Here is a 26,903-nt window from a genome sequence, read left to right on the forward strand (position 1 = left end):
CACACACACACACACACACACACACACACACACACACACTTTCTTTTCTTTAGATACAAAAAGATAAACACTAAGTGCTTTTGAAATATTTTTGTCTTTTTTCTTTACAGTTTTGAGAAAGAGATAGGATCTTTACTTTGGGGGTAAAAACAAAGTACCCTTTAAACATACACACACACACACATGCACACACACACACACAAAAGCGTGCAACTAGGGACTTCCCTGATGGTCCAGTGGCCAAGACTCCACGCTCGCAATGCAAGGGGCCTGGGTTCGATCCCTGACCAGGGAACTAGATCCCATGTGCTGCAATTAAAGATTTCCCACATGCCACAATGAAGATCTCGCATACTGCGACTAAGACCCAGGGCAGCCAAATAATAAATAAATAAATATTTTTTAAAAAGTGTGCAACTAGCCCAAATTTTGACAGAATGATAATTCTTGGTCCTCTCCAAAGAGACAATTTGTTGTGCTCATGACTGTTGCCCACAAAAAATAAAATAAAAGGGAAAAATAAGAAAAAAGAGACAAAAAAAGAAAAGAAAAGAAAATGAGAGGCCCTAGATGTCAGGAAGAAGGAGTTGGGAAGACAAATAGGAGGGGCACGCACGTTCACGGTTTCTGACTCCACAGCCTAGGCTTAGACCATAATAGCCTGTCTCACAAGTGTATGAAGTACTGCAAAACCTCAAATACAGGTCCAGGCTCTTGTGAGCATTTATTTAACTTTGTCATTACATGTTTGCTAATAGAGAATACTGAAACCACAACTATTCTCTTTTATGGGTCCACACAATTTAAAAAGCATCTCTCATATTCAAAAAGTTTAGAACATTCTGTAGGTAGAATTGCACTTGAAGTACCCAAAAAATTTACCCCTCAGATGAGAATTTGCGATGCTCCGATTCTCACAAAAATGTCTCATATTTCACCTAAAGGTTTTCTTATGTTGTTTACTCTTCTCCTTTGAAATTGTTTTATTTCCCCACGTTTCTGTCTACATTTTCTCTAACATCTTAGTTCAGCGCATCACTCCACTCCTAAGTCAGCCCATGGGGTTATCCATTATCCCCCATGCTGACCAGTTGTTATTCAGTTTTCTCCCTGATGCTGTAACAAGATCCAAAATTTGCCTTGCTTTTACCCAAGGAAGCAAGTCTTCTGAAGAACATTCAGATTTGTCCGCATGGCATCAATACAATGCAGTAGCTAAACATCTTTCAAAAATAATGATAATTTAAAAATGCAAAATAAAAGATTGACTAAGGCTTTATGAAAGCAACTCTGAGATCAAGAACAAGGTTAAAGGGACGCATGTAACATACAGAAGCCGCATGTGATGTGTCTGATAGAAATCTCGTGCCTGATAAGATTTGAGGGTGAAGATATGCCCTCAAAGCCACCATTTACTTCAGTTATACATGCCACATGGTAGAGGCTTATAAGCACACTACGTTTGTGTAATACAATGCAAGAACCACAGCGGAGGCTCTGAGGATGGATCATTCAATGCCAGCTTCCCAACGTGAATGCAAGATCAGGCAGCCCCAGAAGACGCCCTTAGTGTTCTAGGTAGGCTTTGTGTGAATGTGCTTCACTCCACGTGCATAGGCAAATATAATACTGCATCCTGGAACAACAGCAAAAACCTATCCTGCATTCTTCCAGGAAACTAGAAAGCATGTGGATTTTATCAGATTTTGAATTCAGTGTGATGACTGGCAAAAACCATTAAGACAGTTGAAGCATTTTTTGTGTATGTTTGTCTTTACCCATAAAATTAAGTGTTTACAACCTGGGTTTGTCAATTTATGGCATGTGTATTAAATTTCAGTGCTTTGTGACCCAGATATCCCTGCAGCCCTCATAGACTGTACAGGAAGTAGTGGGTCCCCAAGCTTCCTAAGAGTTGTGAGATAATTAGGTCTGACACTGCTCTGGGAAAGCACAGCCCTCTCACCAGTGTAACTAAATAACCAACATGTGAACCAGTAAGTATCTTGACAATAATGTTTAATTTTCATTTTTGGTTAAAAAATAATGTTGCAGATGCAAACTATTATATATAGAATGGATAAACAGCAAGGTCCTACTGTATAGCACAGGGAACTATATTCAATATCCTGTAATAAATGATAATGGAAAAGAATATGAAAAAGAATTTTAAAAATGTTTACAGATTATAGGGAATTTGTAAAACACAGAAAAGTAGAAAGAAAAAAAATCACCTGACTTCTCATCAACAAAGGCAACCATCAATACTATGCCAACCAAGATTTTCCAGTCTTTTCTTTTAAGGAATATTCTTTTGTGTAACTTCTTTTCTTCCTTGTTATCCATATACTCTATAATAAAAACAATAACTTGTTGAGCATTTATTATGTGCCAGATTTTTCATAGTTATCTATTTTAATTCTTGAAATAACCCTATGAAGTGGATTTTTTTGTGGTTTCATTTTACAAATGTGAAAAATATTAAAGCAACTTGCCCAAGATATATAATCAGTAAGTGATAGAACCTGGTCTCTATCCCTGGTCTTTCTGATATCCAATCCATGCTCAACTGCTGTGATATGTTTTTTGCACATTTTATATCCCTCTTTCATTACTGAGTTTCTAAATTTTAACTAAAATAAACTTACATTTTGAAAATGGTGATCAACACATGTTGAATAAGTGCATGGATTTTTTATAAGAAGAAAAAGGAGTGATTTGAATTCCTATTGAGGAATTTAGCACACTACAGATGGTAGGTGCTTAATATCTGTTGGACGTTATGTTTTGATGATTATAACCAACGTAAACTTTCAGGGTCTGATTATCAGGAAGAACGTTTCTCTTTTCAACACTGGAGCATCTTCTGAAGAGAGGCTGATCCTCTCCATACCTAATGACCTTCACAGATAATTAAAAGATCCTAGTACCATCTCACTGTTAACTGCCTAGAGATAGAAAATTAGAAGATGATCTTTGGGATGCCTCCCTCTGCTGATGGTTTCTATTTCCCTGGATCTGGTGGAAGTGGCATGGCCTGATTAGAAAGAGCACCATGTGAGTCAGAAGATGTAGCTTCCCCATCCAATTGGGTCACTAGGTAGCTGGGTAAATTTCACAATTAACTTATTCTCCCTGGTGCTGTCTACAACTGAGACACATCCTCTAGATAATCTCTAACATAACTTTCAACTCAAAGGCTTCATTAGAGAGAATTATTTAAAATCTCTCTATCACTGTCTTAGTTTGCAATGGCTGCCGTGACAAAATACCGCAGACTGGGTGGCATGGACTAAACAATAGAAATTCCTAAACAACAATTCTTAAACTGCTTAAACAACAGTTCAAGAGGCTAGAAATCCAAGATATCAAGGTGTTTTCAGGCTTGGTTTCTCCCGAGGCCTTTCTCCTTGGCTTGCAGGTGGCCATCTTTTGGCTGTGTCCTTACATGGTCTTTCCCCTATGGGTACATATAGTTGATGTCTCTCTGTGTGTCTAAATTTTTTCCTCTTATACAGGCACCAGTCAGATTGGCTTGGGGCCTACCTTAATGGCCTGATTTTAATTTAATCGTTTCTTTAATAACCTTATCCCCAAACACAGTGCCATTCTGAGGTACAGGGGTTAGGGCTTCAATATAGGAATTCTGGGGAAATGCAATTCAGCCCAAACCAATCACTTAAAATTTTATTATCTGGAGGCCACTTAAAGTGCTTGTCTGCTATTATGAAAACACCTCCACACCCTGCCATACAAAACAAAAACACAGGGCCTGCAGCCTCATGAAGTAGTTAGGGACCCTGACCCCTCTTACTCTGTGGCTTTCATCCTGAGGGTCCCAATAGGCTTCTGGAACTGAGGTATCATGGCTGCATACAAAGCTGCAGAAACGAGGAAGACAGGGAGATAAAAGGAACATCCCTGCCAGCTGGATCAGCTCCCACTCAATGCTCCCACCATGACTGGCCTAATGGGCCAGACTTACACACCTGGCCACACATACCTGCAGAAGCAAAGAAATGTAGTCACCTGGTTGAGCACATTATTGCCTCAAATAAATTATAGAGTTCTACTACACAGAAAGGCAGAGAATGGGGAGATTTTGAGTATATAACTAGAAATCTCTACCAAAATTTCTTTGAACAATATATGGGTGTCCTCATGTAAGACGTGGTACAATTTCTATTTTAGTGTCCAGGTTGGAAAGCACAATTCAACCATCACCATTATAATGATGCTCTAGAGTTGCATTGTCCAATACGGTACCTGTGTGTGGCTAGGGGTACTTGAAATGTGGCTAGACCAGATTGAGATGTACTGTAATGACAATGATTTTAATATCAGGTTTAAATAATATTTGTATGTATTGACTTAAATAACCCAATATTCAAATTTAAATTAAGTTCATCTCTTTCATTTCACTTTTTAAATAAAGTACCAGAAAATTTTTAATTGCATATGTGGCTCCCATGATATTTCTGTTGGACAGTGTTGATCTAGTATATCTTCACCCCAAATAGAAGTATTCTAATGGCAGCCTTTTTTGAAAAAACTATTTTATTTGGAAAAAATTTTTAATGTTTATCTAGAGATTAACAGCAGTAATAAGAATTAGAAATGTTTTTTTCCCATTTTATAAGTGATTATTAATGAAATTGAGAAGCTGACTTTTGTAATATACTCATTAGTGAGCAGGAAATTTGCTTAGTTTTACAGGCCAGTTAGTGGTACTTGCCCTTCATGCACACTTGCTACTTTTCCAATCTGTACCCAAGAATCAAGAAGCCCATATTATGTTTTCAGAGCTAAGAACATTTGTTCCTCCCTGAAGTAAATTTAATATAAAAAAGCACCATACACATTCACATAGAGTGGAAAGATGTTTTGTGTGAGGGCTAAGTAAAGTTATTTGGAGAAGTAAGTTTACTCAAAAGGAAAATACACACACACACACACACACACACACACACACACACTACCACCACCTTCCTTATTATCGTAATGACTTGTTACCTATTTGAAAAGATACATGCACCTCAATAGCCAAGACAGGGAAACAATGTAAATGTCCATTGACAGACGAATGGATAAAGAAGATATGGTCTATCTATCTATCTTATATCTATATATACATATGCACACAACAGAACATTACTCAACAATAAAAAGAATGAAATAATAAAATAATGCCATTTGCAGCTATATGGATGGACCTAGATATTATTATACTAAGTGAAGTAAGTCAGAAAGAAGAAGACAAATATCATATGACATCACTTATATGTGGAATCTAAAATATGATACAAATGAACTTATCTATGAAGGAGAAACAGACTCACAGACATAGAGAACAGACTTGTGGTTGTCGAGGGGGAGGGGAGGTGGGGGAGGGATGGATTGGGAGTTTGGGATTAGCAGATGCAAACTATTATATATAGAGTGGATAAACAACAAGGTCCTATGAGAATGATACTCAATATTCTGTAATAAACCAAAATGGAAAAGAAAAAAAAAATGACTCATTACCTTTGCCTCCTTGAGTGTAATAGGCGCAGGACAAAAACTTGCAGTAGCGGGGACAAGCAGTTCTGAAATTATGAAGAAATAGAAACCATTTGAAAAATAATAGTCATTGGGTTTCATATCCAGCTGCTTCTAACCCTACTTGGATTAACTGCTGTTATTTCTTTCTCTCAATAATCCATGCAAATGACCTTGATAGCAGTTCTAATCCTGAATAGGGTTGTCTTGAAAGCTTTCAAATAAAATAATATTTGGAAACTATATCTCTAAAATTTACATTACAAATTTGTACTTCATTTTAAGTACATTGGAAATAGAGAAAAATTTAACTATGTAAATCAAAATCAACATGATTCCATCACTCAGAGAGAGCCACTATTTAGCAAATTAATCTCTGTTCTGTAGTTACATATTTATATAGGTATATTTTATCTGATTCATATGTGTAAATTTGTATTCTGTTCATTTCATTTGGTATTGTATTATAAGTGACTTTCATGTTACCATAATCATTGTTATTAGTGGCAGCAAAATAGTGTGTCAAATGGATATACCGTAATTTACTTAACTATTCCTTTAATTTTAGATCCAGGTTTGTATTATTATAAATAATGGTGCTTAGTGTATAAATCTCAGTCCAATTTCAGATTATTTCTTGAAAATAGATTTCTAGAAGTGAAAGTAAAGTGTCAAAAAGGATTATTCATATTCCTAAACTTCTTGATTCATATTTCCAAATAGCTTTGCACAATATTTAGAAACAGAAATGAGAGTGTTCAGAATAGAGTTATGACTTTATCTTGTGCCTGAAAACTAAGAGGTTATCAGTTGAACCACGGGTCTATTTTTCATTCCCTTCTGCTCCCCCATTCCCAAGGATTTCCTCTGGGTTTCACCTCTGGTTGAAAATCATCACTATTTGGCAAAGCCAGAAACTCAGGTGGGGATATTCACCTTTGACACATAGGACATAAGCACAAAACACAGGACCTGAAACAGAGACACACGTAGACAGAGAGGCAAAACTGGATCCACAGTCAAGGAGCTGAAGCAAGGAGGTAGCAGGCTTAGGATGGCAAAAGAGTCAAGGCAAGAGTCTATGAGGATGAAGGCTGTATGGGGCTCTAAGTGGGTCCCTGTTTACTGGTGCTGGCAGGCAGCCAGCTCTTGGGAGGTCAGAGGAGAGGGCCATGCGGGGGACCACCTGCCAGCCTACCCATGCCCTTTGGCCATAAGTGGGGCATTCTTTCTGATACCAAGCAGGACCCTGTGAGGCTCCTGAGCACAAAAGCCTTTCTGGGTCCCCCGTTTATTGATTACAGGAAATAGGTTTCATTCAGCCTCCATGACCTTCCTTGAGTTCCAAAGGGCAGGTTCAAACAGTTGCTAATCAGGGAAGAGAGGGGATGCAGAGACAAGGGAGGAGCAGGCAAGAAACAATAGTGCAGCCTTGGGGCAGGGTCCTGGTTCTCCCTTAAGGGATTCACATAACAATATCTTTGAGCTGTTCTGCAGATACTAAAAACCCCCCCGCCAGCTGGGAGAAATGAACTGTATGTTGCCCACAAGCACGTAGACCCCAGACCAGTTGGAACCAGAAATTTGATGATGCCGACTCCCAATGACCTCACCACCAGCCAATCAGAAGAATGTCCACGAGCTGACCACTCCCTGCTCCTTGAACCATTACTATAAAGCTCCTCACTACCCGCTTCAGGCTGGAACACACAGTTTTGAGGGCATTAGCCTGCTGTGGCCCCCTTGCCTGGCAGAGCAATAAAGCTATTCTTTTCTACTTCACCCAAAACTCTGTCTCTGAGATTTAATTCGGTGTCAGGGTACAGAGGCCAGATTTGGCTTCACTTCCAATATTAAAAATGCTTCTTTCTTGGGTGTCCCTTACATGAAACCACAAGGAACATGATCTTCATCCTTGAGGGCCTCCTTTGGCAGAAAGAAAACATTGCCTGTGTTTACTATTGCCATGCCCATCTTCCCAGTGCTGTTCTCTGTTTTCTTTCCTTCTGCTCCAATTCAGCTCCCATCCTCACTCCTTCCTATTTATCCTCCCAAGCTCAGATGAAAAGGGACTTCATAAAGTCCTGCTACATGCTGACCCAGAAACATAGACTTACCTCTCAGTGCACCCTATTGCAGGTGTGATGACATGTCCTACGGCCTTCATTCTAATGCAATGCAAGCTCCAGGTGGGCAAGGCCTGAGCCTGCCTATCTCCTGGGTTGTGTCCTTGTCACTGGGACCAAGCTTGGATCATTTGAGGAGCTTAATAAATATCTGTTGAACAAACAAACAAACAAAATGAAGGACTCTATCTTCCCCCAAATGTGGAAAAGAGCCTTCATTCGGTCACCTGCTCCCCTGAGTGTGTGAAATCACAAAGGTAGCTTTAGCTCCCAGGGCTGCCTTCCCCTACACTTGCTGAGAGCATGCCAGTTAGTCCTGGTAGTTTTCAGAAAAATCGAATTAGAAATGGTTGTACTCATTTGGAAAATCAAGAACTGGCTTTGAAATCTTTCCCCACATATTAGATTGAATCAAGATCGTTTCCCCCCAGCTCATAAATGCTTGATTGGCTTTGCTTGATGCCTTGTGATGGAAACACAGCCTTGCATTGCTAGCTCTATGTTTTACTCACCAGCATGTTGTGATGTCTGGATTATGATTAAAAACAATAAAAACAAACACACACAATGAAAATGCTTAGTAAATAACAGCTCAGCACAGTAAAAGTTGGAAGTGCTTTAGGAAACACTAAAACCATCAAGGTAAGCAGAACTTCAAGCTAGGTCTGCCGTATTCCCTTGAGGTCTTAAAATTTGATTTTCTGGTACAGCAGGTCAGCCATACCTGACTTATCAACTCTTTTCAGGACCCCAGGAAGGGATGAGCTGGGACTTGGCTGTGACAACATTTGAGGAGTCCCAGTGAGAGCAGACTGGCCACTTACCCTACACCTCCCTTGCTCACCCATGTATTCCTTGCTTTAGCTTCTACCTTAGTCCCCAGACTCAATTCAGACTCATACTACTTTTGGTCCAGGTCTATTCCTAGCCTACCTCCACCTGTGACCTCAGGTCTTTTTCAACAGACAAAGAATGGTCCACTCTTTATTTTATTTTATATATTTTTTTAAAATTTATTTTGTTGAAGTATAGTTGATTTCCAATGTTGTGTTAGTTTCTGGTGTACAGCAAAGTGACTCAGTTATACATGTATATAATAGTTTGCATCTGCTAATCCCAAACTCCCAGTCCATCCCTCCTCCAACTCCCTCCCCCTTGGCAACCACAGGTCTGTGAGTCTGTTTCTGTTTCGTAGATAAATTCATTCATGTCCTATTTTAGATTCCACATATAAGTGATATCATATGGTATTTGTCTTTCTCTTTCTGACTTACTTCACTTAGTGTGATAATCTCGAGGTCCACCCATGTCATTGCAAATGGTGCTGTTTCATAGAATGTCCACTCTTTAAATCCCTTTTATTTTTCTTTCTCTTTTTCTGTGTGGGCAGATGGAGAGTTCTCAGATGACAGACAGCTGGGTGCCCTGGGTGTCAGAGGACTGGGGTCTCAGATCTGGCAGCTCAGTTTCTGGTTTGTGCCACCCTTCCTGCTAATGCCAATCTGCACTGCCACCCCACCCCACATCAGAGGTACAGTGAGGGGATGGGCTCTTCCCTTTTGGGGGAGTGAACTGCAACTGTACTTGCGTGTGCCTGGAGTCTGCAGGCTGCCAGGAGGCACAGGGCTCTGGGGCAGTTTTCCCCCACCCTCCTAGGGAGCCAATCAGACTGTCTGCCAAAGTCCAAGACCATAGCATCCCAAATGCATCAATTCCATTGCACATCCTGGTGGCCAGTAGGTCCTCAGGGCTTGGCTCCTCTCTTATCTCTGTCCTACTCTTCCCAGGGCACTCAAGCCCAGAGCAGGGTCTTACTGCTCAGCTGGTGAGCAGTGTTTGCTGGGTGAAATAAAGTACCAGAAGAAGAGAGTCAGGAAGTGTTAGCAAATGACCTGATTGAAAATGAGTTAGAGGCCAATGACATTGCCTTCTCCTCACATGCGTTTTATCTATAACTTCTGTATTTTCAGATTATAATTTAAAGCAGAGCAGAGGATAACTTTCTGGTGCCTTCTGCAAAAGACTTAACTGGCTTGAATCACTATCCCAGGCAGTAGTAGGTGTCTTTGTAGTGAAGTGAGTCCAGAAGGAATGCACTTGCCAAACCAAAATAACTAGACAAAGATGGCACGCATCTTCTCTGGTCAAAGCTTGACTGAGGGAAAATGCCCACCAATGAGAAATACCTATTAGCAATTCATCAGTGATTGGCCCCTTTATCTATAAACTATGGTCTATGCAGCCGATACAAGATCAGCAAGTAAGTAACAATTTTGAAAGAGAGTGGATTCTTGCCATAGAGATAAGGCAAAAGCAAAGCCCAAGTAGAAATTTAGGCACAGTTAGCTTTTGCTGTTAAGGTCTAAAATTTGCCATGTACATCCATGGCCTCAACTGAAATAAGCAAAGGATTATGTTCAATCCTAAAGCTGTGAAATAGGCACTAATTCAGTCATTTTTAAAATGTCTTTCTTCTCAGTCTTGTTTTAGCCTAGTCAATTTTGGCATTTTTGTCTTTACACTATCTGAGACCTGGCTAAAATACCAGGTGTCCAATGAACAAGTGGTGATAGATTCCATGTTTAGGAATCTTTGACAAACACAGAGATCATTAGATCACTGTGTAATACATTTCTGTCTGTTCCATCTACCATATACCCACATTTAGACCATGATGATGTTTCCCCCATTGTAAGCAGAACAGCATCTTCTAAAGTTGGTCCCTCTGTACATGTGATAAGCCCTGTCTGTGACAGTTTATCTGATCCATTCCGTAGTCACATAACACAGACTTAAGTGGTACTAAGTTCTCTCTGTCGGATCCTCCTTACCCATGAGGCACTAGGAGACCACAGTAATTATTACTCTATTACTCTATTACTCTAAGATCTTCATTTGGTTGAGTTCCCCCACCATGGAGGAAAGATTTTAGTTGGATGCCTTTTACTGGATTTCAGTCAGCATTTGACAAACTTCTGATATGGTGGCAGAATGACCTGGATACATTTGGAAGGAGGCTGCAGCTGAGAACCTGTGTTTTCTCTCATTGTTTTCCTCTGATTTTCCTTGCACTGCCCTTGGACCAGCACCCAGCTACGTGGCTTACATATAATTTCTCCCATTTTATTATCTCCAAGAAGGTTTCAACCACCTTAATTCCTGATACATTTCCGCATTAACCTAGCATTCTCTTTGTATTTTAAGATGCTGTTTCTTGAGAGGTGGGCAGGAGGAGGAATAATCAATCAGGTAGCTGTTATACCCTGGTAAACATGTTTTTTATTTTTTAAATTGGACTTCCCTTTTAAAAATATGGACCAGTATCATCTTCTGCTTACTTGCTTTAAATATATATATATATTTATATATATATATAATTATATATATATATATAATTATCTATGGAGACTCTTGCTGTATTCCCTGAAGTTAGAAAGGAACTGGTAGGGAAAAGTCTTAGGTTTCCTTTCTTATGCTTTGAAGCATTATTTTAAAAACGTCTTAAAAAGCAAGTACTTGGTTACACTTCTCACTCCAACATTGGAAATGACTCTGTTGATGCCTATCCCCCCTCCTAAGAGAAGATAGATGATAAGAATATGGGTTTTCAGTCTCAGATGCCCAAAGAATGAGGGCCCTTGTGGGAATCTGTGAACTACCCAGTCCACCAGCCTTGGGTTACAAAAGAGGAAACTAAGATTCTTGAGGTCACTGGCCTCAGGTCACCCGAAAAAGTGGCAGATCAGGAAAAAGAAAAACGAGGCAAGAACAGTGCTAGACACAATGCCCATGTTCTCATTTGATCCTAAATCAACACTCTACCATTATTCTCGCAGCTATAGTAGCAAAAATTAAGGAATCAGAGAGACCATATGGTTTTCCTGGTAAATATTCATGATAAGAATCCGATTCTGCCTAAATTGAACAATTTCACTTTCCTCTCAGAATTCAAAGCCAGATGCTCTCTACCCAACTACAGATGAATTTTTATGAAAAGCCTATGCAAGTAGTAAAGAGTAGCTAACTATTACGAGGCAGTCTAAGCGATAATGATAAGTGTATGGTAACACTTGTATGGATATGTGAATAAATGGTCTAGGGACACAAACCATTGGGACCTGGTGAAGAAGGCAGCCACCTTGGGGTTGGGGAGGGTCTGAAAAGGCCCCAGGAATGGGCCAGGAGGAAGGAGGGAGGGGGTGTGAGGGTGGGTGCAGAGACCCGAAGAGGTCACTCCCGGTGGAGGGAGAAAGGCAGGAAGTATATTGAGGGGACTGGTTGCCATAGTAACCACACACATGGATTGGATGAATGAGCTTAAGAACTTGCATTTGCTGTCAGTGTCTTCATACAGGAGTGGGAGGGGCCACCAATCAAGGCAGGTGATGGTCAACCCACAGTGCAGGGCCATCCCTGGTCTGTGCTATTTGAGGTCGCTAGGCAAGCAGAGGAGAGTGGAAGCCCCTCAACCCTGCACAGCACCTACTATCAATTTTACCTGCAGACTATCTGTTTGCTGTTCTCCCTCACCATTCTAGACAGAGCCCTCCACAAACCCTTAAGTGCCCGAAGTATGGCCCTTGAGCATCCTTTCTTGCACACAGTGCATACTCTATTCCATACCTACAGCCCCCTGAGGGATGCATCTCAAGCACAATATGATCCTACTGCCTAATCTATACATCAGTTCTCTCTTCACCCCTTTCCATTCTGTTTTGTCCATAGGATCAAGTTCTAGTACTTCGACATGGTCTAAAGTCTTAATGATTGCATCCCTTCCTGCCCTTCCCACTGGATCTTGCCTGCTGTTGTGCTGGCTTCTGAACTGCCGTCAGCTGACCTTCTGGCAGGTCCTTGTATATACCGCCCACCTTCCTGTCTCTGACCTTAGAAACTGCGTTCCCTCTCTCCTTGGATAAAACTTCTGCTCACTTTCCAATTAGTTACACCTTCTCTCCTGTAAAATCTCAATTCCAATGTCACTTCCCTAAGGAAGCCTTTTGTAACCCTCCAGATTAGAAGAGGCTTCCTTTGTGTGAGATCTCATGTACTGTTTCTTCATAGCAATTAATAGTGTGGAGGTTTTTCTCTGCCCTCCAAAGGGAGGGCCTGCTTGGGGAGGATGAATCAATGAAAAAGGCTTGCCTCCTCCTGCTGACTTCTTGTGTTTTAAGGTCCTGACCATTCTTAGGAGTCCATCAGGCTTCATGAATCAGATAGGGGACAGTACAGCTCTTGTTGTTAATGGTACAAAACAAAGTGTTTTTCCATAGAAATGGACAGTCTCTCTAAGATGGTCTACGAACAGATCTTAGAGTTTCAGCGTTCTGTGCTCCATCCATAGAAATCAAAGTCTTTTGTCTGAGAAAAGAGGTGGGACGGGAACTTCTGTGTTTTGAGGGTTGCAAAGGAAAGGCCATGGTGGACCCCAGAGAAGGAAAGTGGACATGGTTTGGGGGACCCCGAGGGACAGATGGGCCCATTACTTCTGTATACCTTATCTTTTGGAAAAGAATGAGCATGTATGAGCATGAAAGCATTGGGCACTAAGAACTGCCATTTGGGAGACAAAGAGAGGCCCCCACTTATAGGTACCAGTGACCTGTGGCTCAGTGGAGCCATTGTCCCATGGAGGGTCACCATCCAACCGGGGCCTGGTGGTGTTGTCAGGTGAGGCACATCAGACACCAAGGATTTAGACTGTTAAGTGTAGAGTGACTTCCTTTTGGGACAGTGAAAGACTCTGTAGATCTTGTAATATATACAGGGAAAGAGAGACCATGGCAGCGATACTGACTTTCTTGCAGTCTCATCTATAGGATCAAGGCTGGCTGATTTACCTTGAAGATTTGACCACCATGGTGCATCCCTGTGTCATGGGATACTTTGCATCAGTTACAGTCAAAAATGTACATTTAATGACTATAGACTGAAAAGGAACAGGATCCCATTTACGTGTATAACTTATAAAGCCCTGTGCTTAGCGCATTGTTTTACAATGTTGGAGAAATCTTGAATGCATGTTGAAATCCCTACTGAATTAAATCTACAGTAGAGTGGAGAGTCTGAGGCATGGAGTGTCCTTCTTCACGGGGATGGGATGAAAGTTGAATTAATGGATTAAGCTGGTATATAGGGTAGAATACAGTCTGTTGACTTTTTGCTGCTCTCTGTTTTGACACCTTTCTCAAGTACATTGTCTTCTCTCTCTTGTTTTAACAATTTTGTCATCTTTAAAATTGAAGTATAGTTGATTTACAATGTTGTGCTAGTTTCAGGTGTACAGACACACGCATACACATACATATATATATGTTTCAGATTCTTTTCCCTTATACGTTATTACAAGATACTGAGTATAGTTCCCTGTGTTATACAGTAAATCCTTATTGATTATCTATTTTATATATAGTAGTGTGTATATGTTAATCCCAAACTCCTAATTTATCCTTCTCCCACCCTTTCCTCTTTGATAACTGTAAGTTTGTGTTCTATGTCTGTGGGTTTACTTCTGTTTTGTAAATAAGTTCATTTGTATCTTTTATTTTAGATTCCACAAATAAGTGGTATCATATGGTATTTGTCTTTCTCTGACTTACTTCACTTAGTGTGATAATCTCTAGGTCCATCCATGTTGCTGCAAATGGCATTATTTCATTCATTTTAAGGCTTGAGTAATATTGTCTTCTTGCATGCTCTTTCTAAATCATTGCTGGGGACTCCCTCAAATGCTGTCTTGAGAAGGATTCTGGAGTCACAAATGGCATTATTGAAAATGATTCAATAGTCCGTGTTGATTTCAGAAGTACTACTTTTTCATTTAGCTAATTTCTTCTTTCTCTCCATTGTGGTGAATGGGGCTGAGTATCAGTGCCTCTTGACACTTTGGCATTTCTGCCAGCAACCAGCACAGCTGAGATGGATGTGGAACGGGGCAGGGAGTGCTGCACAGCAGTGTGACAAACAGCTCAGCCCGGAACACTCACATTTGTCAGGAGAGTTGGGTCAGATTGGGTGTAAACGGCATTTCCCATCTACTCCCATCTCTCTCTCCTACTTGCCCTTGGACCTACCATTGGAGAACAGAGCAGGGAAGTGCTCTAAAAACAGAGAAGTTTTGGACAGCTCAGGCAGCTGCATGGACACAAGGGCAACAGAGGACAGCATGAGGGAAATGTGGGAGACGGAGTGGAGAGCACGGCCTGCAGTGATGTGGAGACACCATCCAAAGACAATGCATTTCCAAGTTCTCCTGCTCCCTGTTGAACAAAGCATTGATCCCCACACCTGGCCTTACCTTAACCAGTGAGGATCCCTGAAGCATATATTTGAAGTTCTTGCCACCAGGATCTTGCTGGGGACCTGGAGTGTCCCCTGAGTGCCTCTCAAGGGCTTCTGGGTTCCCTGGCCTATTTCAAAGATACTGGGGCCCATTAGACTTTCAGTGGAATACAGGGGACAATCTCAGTTCCTCTAGACCCCCACTTTCCTGAGGACCACCCTCCATGATTGTCTATCCAGAGAACACTCACAAAATGGCTTGAGTCGAGCTAAATATTGGACTTTTTTAAGGGTTTTTTAAAATTGAAAAATAGCTGATTTACCATGTTGTGTTAGTTTCTGGTATACAGCAAAGTGATTCAGTTATACATATATATATATTATTTTTCATATTCTTTTCATATGGTTTTTTACAGGATATTGAATATAGTTCCCTATGCTCTACAGTAGGACTTTGTTGCTTATCCATTCTAGTTTGCATCTGCTAACCCCAAACTCCCAATCCGTCCCTCCCCTGCACCCCCTCCCCCTTGGCACCCACAAGTCTGTTCTCTGTGTCTGTGAGTCTGATACACTGTATTTTAAATCAAGCAGGAAGGGGTGTTTTACAAAGTCCTGGGCTTCTACCTTCAGCCTTGTCACCTTTCCCCCTTCTACACAGCCTCAAACTTTGGGTACAGCTTTGCTGTGGCAAATTGTTACCAGAGGAGGTGATACTGACCTCAGGAAAAGTAAAGGGCAAGAAGAGTTACTGCTACTCCCAAGTTCCCTGTGGGAGCATTTGTGATTTTACTTTGTTTAAAAGACAGCCTTGCCTCAGTTAATCTGCCATAAGTGGGGATATTTCATCTTGAAAGGATATCAACCATAAATCCAAAAATGCAGATTAAGGGGCAGTGGGGCATGGCGGAGAGAGAGCCAGGTTCTTGCTCTGGGCTGGGGGCAGGTGGTGGCGGAGAAGGAGGAGGAGAAGACCAGCAGGATGCAGTGGCGGCGTCCTCGCTGGGGTGATGGTGCAGGTGCAGGTGCTTGTGCAGAGCTGCCTGGCTGAGCGGTGCCTGGTCCGGAGTCTGCAGCACTGCCGATTCTCTCCCGGGGGCAGGGGGTGGGTGGGAAATTGCTGAGCAGGTTGATGAGTGGCAGCAGCAGGAGTCTGGAACACGAGTACAGCTGCACCATGCACCTGCTGGATGACAGTGAGTACACCTGCACCATCCAGGGAGATTCAGGATGGCAGAAGAGTAGGTAGACGTGGAGTTCATCTCTCTCCATGGATGCATCAGTAATACATCTATAGATGTGACAATTCTCGCAGAACACCAGCCGGAAACTAGCAGAAGACCTTGGACACTGGAAAGGACTATAAAGATCCTTGCATAACTGAGATGAGTGACTTGCAGAGTCTTGGCCCCTCGACCAGAAGTTGGGCCTGAGACTCTGGAGTGGGAGCACAAAGTCCGGGATGCTGGGCCACTAGAGAATTCCCAGCCCCAAGGAAGGTTAATCACCGAGAACCCTCACGGAGGCCTCTATCTGAATCCAAGACCCAGCTCCACCCAACTGCCAGCAGCTCCCAGTGTTGGACCCCTCACACCAAACAAGAAACAAGACAGGAACACAAACCCACCCATCAGCACACAGACTACCTAAAGTCATACTAAGCTCACAGACACCCCAAAACACAGCACTTGACAAGGCCCTGCTCTTCAGAGGGAAAAGACTCAGCTCCACCCACCAGAATGCAGATACCATTCCCTCCCATCAGGAAGCCTACACAAGACACTGGACCAACCCCACCACCAGGGGCAGAGAACAGAAGCAAGAGGAACTATGACCCTGCAGCCTAGGGAAAGGAGACCTCAAATACTGTAAATTAGACAAAATGAGAAGACAGAAAAATATCCTACAGGCAAAGGAGCAAGATAAAAACCCACAAGACTAAACAAATGAAGAGGAAACAGGCAAACTACCTAAAAATTCAGAGTGGTGATAGTAAAGATGATCCAAAATCTTGGAAATAGAATAGAGAAAATACAAGAAATATTTCACAAGGACCTAGAAGAACTAAAGAGCAAACAAACAGTGATGAACAACACAATAACTGAAATTAAAAATACTCTAGAAGGAATCAATAGCAGAATAACTGAGGCAGAAGAACAGTAAGTGAGCTGGAAGATAGAATGGTGGAAATAACTGATGCATAGCAGGATAAAGAAAAAAGAGTGAAAAGAATGTAGGACAGTCTCAGAGACCCCTGGGACAACATTAAGCACACCAACATTCAAATCATAGACTTCCAGAAGAAGAAGAAAAAAAGAAAGGGTCTGAGAAAATATTTGAAGGGATTATAGTTGAAAACTTATGCAACATGGGACAAGAAATAGTCAATCAAGTCCAGGAAGTGCAGAGAGTCCCATACAGGATAAATCCAAGAAAAAACATGCCAAGGCACGTATTAATCAAACTAACAAAAATTAAACACAAAGAAAAAATATTAAAAGCAGCAAGGGAAAAGCAACAAATAACATACAAGGGAATCCCCATAAGGTTAACAGCTGATCTTTCAGCAGAAACTCTACAGGCCAGAAAGGAGTGGTAAGATATATTTAAAGTGAAGAAAGGGAAAAACCTACAACCAAGATTACTCTACCCAGTAAGGATCTCATTGAGATTCAACAGAGAAATCAAAAGCTTTACAGACAAGCAAAAGTTAATAGAATTCAGCACCATCAAACCAGCTTTACAGCAAATGCTAAGGGAACTTCTCTAGGCAGGAAACACAAGAGAAGGAAAAGACTTACAAAAACAAACCCAAAACAATCAAGAAAATTGTAATAGGAACATACATATCATTAATTACCTTAAATGTAAATGGATTAAATGCCCCAACCAAAAGACACAGACTGGCTAAATGGGTACAAAAAGAAGACCCGTATATATGCTGTCTACAAGAGACCCACTTCAGACCTAAGGACACATACAGACTGAAAGTGAGAGGATGGAAAAAGATATTCTTTGCAAATGGAAATCAAAAGAAAGCTGGAGTAGCAATACTCATATCAGAAAAAAAATAGACTTTAAAATAAAGACTATTACAAGATACAAGGAAAGACACTCTATAATGATCAAGGGATCAATCCAAGAAGAAGATGTAACAATTGTAAATACCTATGCACCCAACATAGGGGCACCTCAATACATAAGGCAAATGCTAATAGCCACAAAAGGGGAAATCAACAGTAACACAATAATAGTAGGTGAATTTAACACCCCACTTACACCAGTGGACAGATCATTCAAACAGAATATAAATAAGGAAACACAAGCTTTAAATGACACATTAGACCAGATGGACTTAATTGATATTTATAAGACATTCCATCCAAAAACAATAGAATACACTTTCTTCTCGAGTGCACACAGAACATTCTCCAGGATAGATCACATCTTGTGTCACAAATCAAGCCTCAGTAAATTTAAGAAAATTGAAATCATATCAATCTTCTTTTCCAACCACAACAGTATGAGAATAGATATCAATTTAAAAAAGCAGATTAAAACAGCAATGGGATATCAAAAGCAAGCTGGTAGATGGTTTTTTTTTTAACAGTGGTACCCAGTTCAGAGGAGGAAGTTCTCAGAGATGGCTGCCAAAAGCCTCCATGTCAGACAAACATAGGTTTGTCCCCCATTGTCACTGCTAAGGAGGACTCTGACTTTTGTCGAATCATCTAGCTTCTCCAAACCCAATCTGTGCATTTTTTAAATGAACGCAGTGTCATTGTGTAGAATACATGAGATACGCACGTTAGCACTTAGCCTAATGCCAAATGCAGTATAAACTGTGGGCAATTTCTTGATGGATATCAAGGGCCTTACCCTTTGACACATTAATTAACTTCTGGGGATCTAGCCTAAAGAGAAGAACACATCTAAATAACTACAAAAATGATCAATGCAAGAATATGCTCATAGCGGTGTGCTTGATGAGTGCATCATTAGAAATGTACTATTGGGAGAAGTTTGTTTGGAAACTATTTGTTTTCAGAAATGCAGGACTATCACTAACAAATATATTTGGGACCTAAGGATGTTTTTTTCAGGATTATGAGGCTGTACAACCTGAAGGATTAATCTGTTCTAGGACTAGGAGCTGTCCTAGGTATCTAACCCCACTACCTGGCCACTTTACTGCAAAGTTGAATTCAGGCAGCCAGGCAAGCCAGGGCATTCCTCTTTCAGAAATCCCTGTCTTTTTTTTTTCTGCAGAAGTGGCACTGGCTATGGAAATAGGTGGAGCTTAGCCTCTTTCATTGGGATTGAGAGACTTACAGGGAACATGGTGTGTCTATGAATAGAACAAACTGTGTTTGCCATGGGGGAAGGGGAGTGGAGAGGGATGAATTGGTAGTTTGGGATTAGCAGATGCAAACTAGTACATATAGACTGCATGAACAACAAGGACCTACTGTATAGCACAGGGAACTCTATTCACTATCCTGTAGTAAAACATAATGGAAAGGAACATGAAAAAGAATGAATATATATATATATATATATATATATAACTGAGTCACTTTGCTGTACAGTAGAAATTAACACAACATTGTAAATCAATTATAATTCAATAAAATAAGTTAAAAAAAGATGTGTCTATGATTATTTAGAGGAAAATACTGCATTACACTTACCTGAATAAGCTCACTGCATTGTTGTAGAGGTTGGCTATAAAAATTACAAATGGCTTTCATATTGTAACACCTATTCATAATCTAGACGGTATTCCAGGCTTTCTCCTATTCATCTAGTAAAAGTGACTGAAGCGCATGGCTCAGCTGGGCACATATATACATTTGTCTATTTTCCTGTAACTTCCTCAAGTAAACTCGGACCCATTTCCCCTCAGTTATGCAAAGGATAATCTTCTTCCACTTCTTCCTGCTTCTAGTCTACACACACTTAACACTCCCCACTTCTGGTCCTCTCATGCATTCCCCCCTCGACTCCCCATGTTACTAAAACTACTCTTAATACATTAAAAAGCTGGCCAATGTCACTTTACTGCTTCTAACTTTGAATGATAATTTTGGCAAGCATAAACTCACCTGCTTTATGGTCCATGGTCCTCTCTGTCCCACTGCAAGTTCAGAAATGACTCATTCCCCAGGGAGGCCATTTTGCTAATTTTTCCAAGCCTTTGCAAACACCATGCCATCTGCTGAGAAGGCTGACCGGGCACTCACTCTTGTCTTTCCCCACTTCCTTCCAGGAAAGCATCGCCTCCCTTGTGAAACCTTTGCTTCTTTAGCTATTTCTTCTACCAGGCTGCCCTGGGGACATTCCATATTGTAACAAAGTTTTCTCATACGTATCTCTTTGAAAGGTATCCCAGTGCTTGGCACTTAGTTGACTTGCAGTACAGCATTATTCAATGAATGAATGTAATTTGTTTTATCTCTGGATCCCTAGAAACTTCTAATGCTTCCCATGCCCCCACCCACCCTGGGTCTTGGATGACCCTCTTTGCAGATAGCACCATGATGCAGAAAAAAGAATGGAAAACAATCTTGTGGGTGTGTCTGAACAAAGCTGACATATTTTTCCCTTTAAGATCTTGCTGCTGTATGTAAAATGATCCTGAAATTAAGGTCAGCTCCAGGTGGTTGTTTATATCAGCTGTCAGATTGCAGAATAAAAAATGGCTTTTATATATTTGATTTTTATTGTTTTCCAGGGCAATGTCACATTTTCCTGCTCTGAACCACAAATTGTTCCCATCACATTTGTCAACTCGAGCAGCAGTTATTTGCTGCTGCCCGGCACCCCCCAAATCGATGGGCTCTCGGTGAGTTTCCAGTTTCGAACATGGAACAAGGATGGTCTGCTTCTGTCCACGATGCTCTCTGAGGGCTCAGGGACCCTGCTGCTGAGCCTGGAGGATGGAACCCTGAGACTCGTGATTCAGAAAATGACAGAACGTGCAGCTGAAATCCTCACAGGTACTGTCCACTGACAACTTCTATGTCGTTTCTTGTTCAGCCAAGTCGATACATGTTTGAGAATCTGACCAAAACATACAGGCTCCAGCTCCCAGGGGTGTGAGATGACCAGTCTTCACAAATTTACTCTAAGTCTGAAGAGCCAACATTTGTTTTCTTTTTTTCTTCTTTTATAAATTTTGTATTGGAGTATAGTTGATTTACAATGTCGTGTTAGTTTCTGGTATACAGAAAAGTGATTCAGTTATACATAGACATGTATCTATTCTTTTTCAGATTCTTTTCCCATCTAGGTGATTACAGAGTATTGCATATACTTCTCTGTGCTATACAGTAGGTTCTTGTTGTTTATCTATTTTATATATAGCCGTGTGTATCTGTTAATCTCAACCTCCTAATTTACTCCTCCCCTCATCTTTCCCCTTTGGTAACCATAAGTTTGTTTTCCAAGTCTGTGAGTCTGTTTCTGTTCTGTAAATAAGTTCATTTGTATCATTGTTTTTAGTTCAATATATAAGTGATATCATATGATATTTTTCTTCCTCTGTCTGACTTACTTCACTTAATATGATAAACTCTAGGTCTAATCATGTTGCTGCAAATGGCAATGTTTCATTCTTTTTTATGGTTAATATTCCACTATATATATATATATATATATATATATGTATATATATATATTTACCACATCTTCTTTATCCATTCATCTGTCAGTGGGCATTTAGGTGGCTTCCATGTCTTGGCTATTGTAAACAGTACTGCAATGAACATTGGGGTGCATTTATCTTTTCGAATTACAGTTTTCTGTAGATATATGCCCAGGAGTGGGACTGCTAGATCATACAGTAACTCTATTTTTAGTTTTATAAGGAACCTGCGTACTGTTCTCCATAGCGGCTGCACCAATTTACATTCCCACCAACAGTGCAAGAGGGTTCCCTTTTCTCCACACCCTCCCCAGCATTTATTTGTAGACTTTTTGATCATGACCATTCTGACCAGTGTGAGGTGATACCTTATGGTAGTTTTGATTTGCATTTCTCTAATAATTAGCGATGTTGAGCATCTTTTCATAAAAGTTTTTAAAATGGTTCTCAAAAAGCTGAAGATTGAAAGTACTTTCTTTTATAGCAATAGAGTATAGGTCCTAATGTATAGCAACATGGAATAGATGTATGAATAACATCCTGACTCTTCTATCTGCCATTCCTTCAACATGGAGCCGTGGAATTTTCTCCCTCCTCTACTTGTTATCTTACTGATGTCCCCTGTCCTTCTGGAAGCAATGTGTTCACTTAGTGACAAGTACTTAGGTCAGACCACCTGCAGGCATTGGATTGGGGGCTAAGGCAGGCTGCTAGGTCACCAAATCCTGAGAAGCCTTCCTGGCTCTACAGCCTGAATCAAACCGCCTCCTCTGTGCATCCTGGGCCAATATCCATCCTGGATTATAGGACACTGAATCATTTATTTAATTTAAATGTCTTTCTTCCCCCACTGGACTCTGAGTTTTGTTATGCAATTAAATTAGAGGAAATTGAGTTAAGTAAAGGATGTGACTTAATAGTCAAGATCAGGTCAGGCTATGGGAAAGCCTCTGATGTCAATGGGTGAACAAAAAAGCCCATTGAACCTGTTACCGAACCAAACTTGGGTCCGTTCACCTATGTACAGTAAAGCCAATCTACTGACACCGAATTGTGGTGAAGGAAAGTATAGATTTTATTGCAGGGCACCAAGCAAGGAGAAGGGGCAGCTCATGCTCAAAAGACCTGAACTCCCCAATAGCTTTCAGGTAAGGGGTTTTAAAGGCAGTGTGAGGGAGGGAGCTGCAGGGTGTATGATCAGCTTGTGCACAGTTCTCAGATTGGTTGGCATCAAGGTGAAGTTTCCAGCATCATCAATCTTCTGGTTTCAACCAGTCTAGGGTCTATGTTGCTGTGGTCAGCAATTTTCATCTGGGGGGTGGTCAGCTTCCTGTAAAAAAAAAAAAACAAACCTTTGGAATATGTGTCAGGCCTTTATCTTTATCCTTCAGGGAACTGGGAATTTGGTGATTCTGCCATGTGGCTGATTTATAGTCTAAATCGTTACCAGTTTCCCAGCCCAACAGCTATTCTTTATTTTTACATCTTCACATTCCTAATCATTAACTACTTTTTTTTCCTAATCATTAACTCTTGAGCAGCCTTTTGAGACTCAGTGTAGGCGTGGGAGACTAAAGCAAACGCCTATTACTTCAAAGGAAGGGACACAGGGTCTTGTATACAGTTTCAAACCTCTGGAAATAACAGAAGGGCCTGGATCTGTGAGTCAGAGAGGCAGGTTCCAAAAGCACCTTTTCCCCTTACTAGTTAGTCTGGGGCCCTAGATGAACTTAACTTTGTCTCCCATGTAAGTGAGAGTGCATTTGTTATCTACAGCTGCATAACAAATTATACCAACATGTTTTAGTTGAAAACCACCCATGTTATGTCTGATTTTCTAAGAGTCAGGAATCCAGGAGCCCTTTGGGCGATTCTGGCTGCAGTCAAGTTGTTGGCAGGGGCGACAGTCATCTCAAGGTTCAACCGGTTCTAACTCTGCTTCCAGGCTAACTCATGTGGCTGTGGGCAGACCTCAGGAGATCCAAACTTATCCCCACGCCGTCTCCAGAAGGCTGCCTCATTGTTAGGGCAGCACTCTTACCCCAGAGTGAGTGACCCTGGAGAGAGTGGGAAAGAACCCCCAGGACAAAAGCCACAGTCTTTGTATATCTCATCCCATCCTTTTCATCATATTCTATTCATTAGAAAAAAGTGAATAAGTCTAGCCCTTGCTCAAGTCAAAGGGATTATACAAGGATTCAGATATTAGGAGTCAGAGCCAGCCTCAGCACATGCTCGGTGCCGGCAGCAGTAACCAAGGGAGATGAGCAGAGTCCTAGCAGCATGGCCGCCGAGCTTGAGAGGGTCTGGGGGAGGTAGTGCTCCCAGTCTGAGGGGCTCCAGCCCAGCGGCCACACCAGGAGGAAGACAAAAGAGAATGAAAGAAGCAGATAATCTTGAAAGTACAAAGGAAGAACGGGTTTGTGAAACAGGATCTGACCACCAACCTCTTAGTGATAATCAGCAAACAAATTGGGACTATTTTGTTGACAGCCTTTTTGAGGAAACTCAGAAGGTTGGTGTCAAATGTTTGTCTGCCACTGAACAAAAGAAACTGGTAGGTGTAAGTGCAAAATTATGGAAAAATGGATTCACAGTCAGTGATGATTTCAGAAGTTATTTTGATGGTGCAGCTCAGCAGTTTCTGAACTCCATCAAAAAAGGGGAATTACCTTTGGAATTACAGGATTTTTGATAATGAGGAGGTTGATGTTAAAGTTGAAGATAAGAAAAATGAAGTATGTATGTCAACAAAGCCTGTGTTCCAGCCCTTCTCAGGACAGGGTCACAGACTGGGAAGTGCTACACCAAAAATTGTTTCTAAAGCAAAGTGTATTGAAGTTGAGAATAAAAATAAGTTGTCTACTGTCTCACTAAACAGTCTGGAACCCATCACTAATATACAGATCTGGTTAGCCAATGGGAAAAGGAGTGTCCAGAAATTTAACATTTCTCATAGGATAAGCCACATCAAAGACTGTTTCAAAAAACACCAAGGATCTCAAAGAAGTCCTCCCTTTTCCCCGGCAAGAGCTCTTCCTTTCCTCAAATTGCTAGATGAAACACTCACACTAGATATTAGTAGTCATGGATCACTGGGGTCCATCTTAGCATCTACCTACAAAATGAGATTAAAAAAAATGCTTACATCACAAGACTGTGACGATGATTAAATATGATCTAAACCCTTTAGCACAGTGTTGAGAACCTATTTAGCAAATTTCTTTTTCTTCCACACTGACTCAAGACCTCAGGCAAAAACAGGCCTCACTCCTTAGAGTCATAAAAGCTGAGTGAGTTTGTGCAGTCATGGGGCTTTTGTGAAATTTCTAAGATTTCTAGTCATGGAGGTGAGTTAATCGCTTAGAAACATAACATTTTTCATGTGCAGAGTTATAAAAGTTAAACCTCGATCCTCCTTATTTGAAGAAGAAAAATCGTGAGCTGGCGTTGATCTGTTTCTCTCCAACCGGCGAGATGGTTGAGTACACAGACTTGTAGAGCTCAGGTCAAAAATGCAGTTTTTTTTTTTTTTTTTTTTTGCGGTACGCAGGCCTCTCACTGCTGTGGCCTCTCCCGTTGCGGAGCACAGGCTCCGGACGCGCAGGCTCAGCGGCCATGGCTCACGGGCCCAGCCGCTCCGCGGCATGTGGGATCTTCCCGGACCGGGGCACGAACCCGTGTCCCCTGCATCGGCAGGCGGACTCTCAACCACTGCGCCACCAGGGAAGCCCAAAAATGCAGTTTTAATATAGTACAGGCCCCAGTGACACTTTGCTCTAAAGCATTACCTGTATTATTAAGCATGTGTCAGTCCATTAAAATGTGTTGATGACTGAGAGAGAGGCTGGTTAAAGCTGCCCCAATATCCAGTAAAGAGGGAGAAAAAATCATGTTATTTTAGACCTGTCTCTCAAAAAAAATCAAACAAGTAAAAGAAAGATTTAAAAACATTCTGATGTCTGTCTCAGAAAACTCTTGCTTGCTCCTTTCTCCAAGAATTTCCTGAAATTTGGAAAATTCAGAAATTTTGGAATTTCTTTTATTTTTCTTTGAAATGGATCAAGGCTTTGTGTCTACTGGCATTGTTCTACCTGGGAGAAAAAGGTAAACAAACAAAAAAATCAGACTAACAAAAAAGTTTTCTCCTCCCATACATTTCTGAAGAACCTTGTTTTCCAAGTACTTGAGATTGTATTGGTTTTATAAGAGAAAAATCTCACATGAGAAATCAGAAAAATAATAAACATTGTTCTACTAATTTTGAGGGCCACTGGGGCTACCCTTGACACATGGTACCTCATGGAAAATAGAAAATAGCACATTATTAATTGAACAGGGAATCCAGATATTTAAAGATTTACTTGAGAATAGTTCATGTATTTCTAACGTCTTGGGTCTAAAAGAGAAGGTGACCCCTATGAGAAGGTCAGCACATGGATGCCTGGCACATTCACTTCTGTTACCAAAGCTTCATACAGTGTACATAGTTTTTTGGGGGTGTGGTTATTTTGTGCAGTTCGCATTGGGTATCAGGAAGAGAAGTCCAAATGAAATCGTCCTCAAAATAGAAGGCATCTGAATTTAGTTGTTCTAAGGGATGAAGTTTTAGGGAGTTGAAGGGCAACGGTATAATCCCTCCCTTGTATTTTTCTTTATTTTCTATTTTTGTCATCTCCTTTCTTGAAAGCCTTGTATATGTGAATATGAGGCAAAGTCAAGGGCATCCTTTCACTCTAAGTGATATGACAGTAGAACCAACAATTACTGTGGATCTCATGCAGGTCAGGCATTATGCAAGGACCTTGTCATACAATACTACAGAAAAAAAAAAAAAAAAGAGCTCATGAAACGTATTAAGTGGTTCTTATTTTACCAACAGGCACAAGGGGAAATTGAGAGTCAGCAATTAAGTTCAAGTGACCAAGCAGGTGTTCGAGCTCAGGCCTTTCCTTTGCATCCCCAAGTCCATGGTCACCACAGTGTATCTTGCGGCCCCCCATATTTATTCGTGATATGGTCAGGTGTTTATAAAGAATTCAAATGCAGAGAAACTCTGCTTTAGATGAAAGATGAAACGTACAGTACGCTGTTAACAAAAGTAGCCTATGTAGTATCTGAAGTTGGGTTTTCCCAAAACAGTTCACTTGGTGGTCCCATCAATAGACAGATTTGGGGGTTAAGTGGGGCTGACAAGGGATTGTGAATCCATTGTCTTTGTAGACTTTTACTCCACTTTAGCTGACATTGCCTATTTAGTGTTATAAAGTAAATTATGCATATCTATATGTTAACATACACACATACAC

At 40.9% G+C, this 26,903-nt stretch overlaps 1 protein-coding gene and 1 pseudogene across 1 annotated transcript in view; both read left to right on the forward strand.

The window, feature by feature from the left end:
* Positions 1–26,903, forward strand: part of CNTNAP5 (contactin associated protein family member 5) — an 886,651-nt gene that overhangs the window by 475,689 nt on the left and 384,059 nt on the right. The window contains exon 8 of the mRNA XM_030840366.2: positions 20,683–20,947. Within this exon, the coding sequence (XP_030696226.2) occupies positions 20,683–20,947 (265 nt within the window). The remainder of the gene's footprint in view (positions 1–20,682; positions 20,948–26,903) is intronic.
* On the forward strand, positions 23,966–24,767 carry LOC115843857 (UBX domain-containing protein 2A pseudogene; annotated as a pseudogene).

Source organism: Globicephala melas, chromosome 7 (genome assembly GCF_963455315.2).
Source record: "Globicephala melas chromosome 7, mGloMel1.2, whole genome shotgun sequence".
Lineage (NCBI taxonomy): Eukaryota > Metazoa > Chordata > Mammalia > Artiodactyla > Delphinidae > Globicephala > Globicephala melas.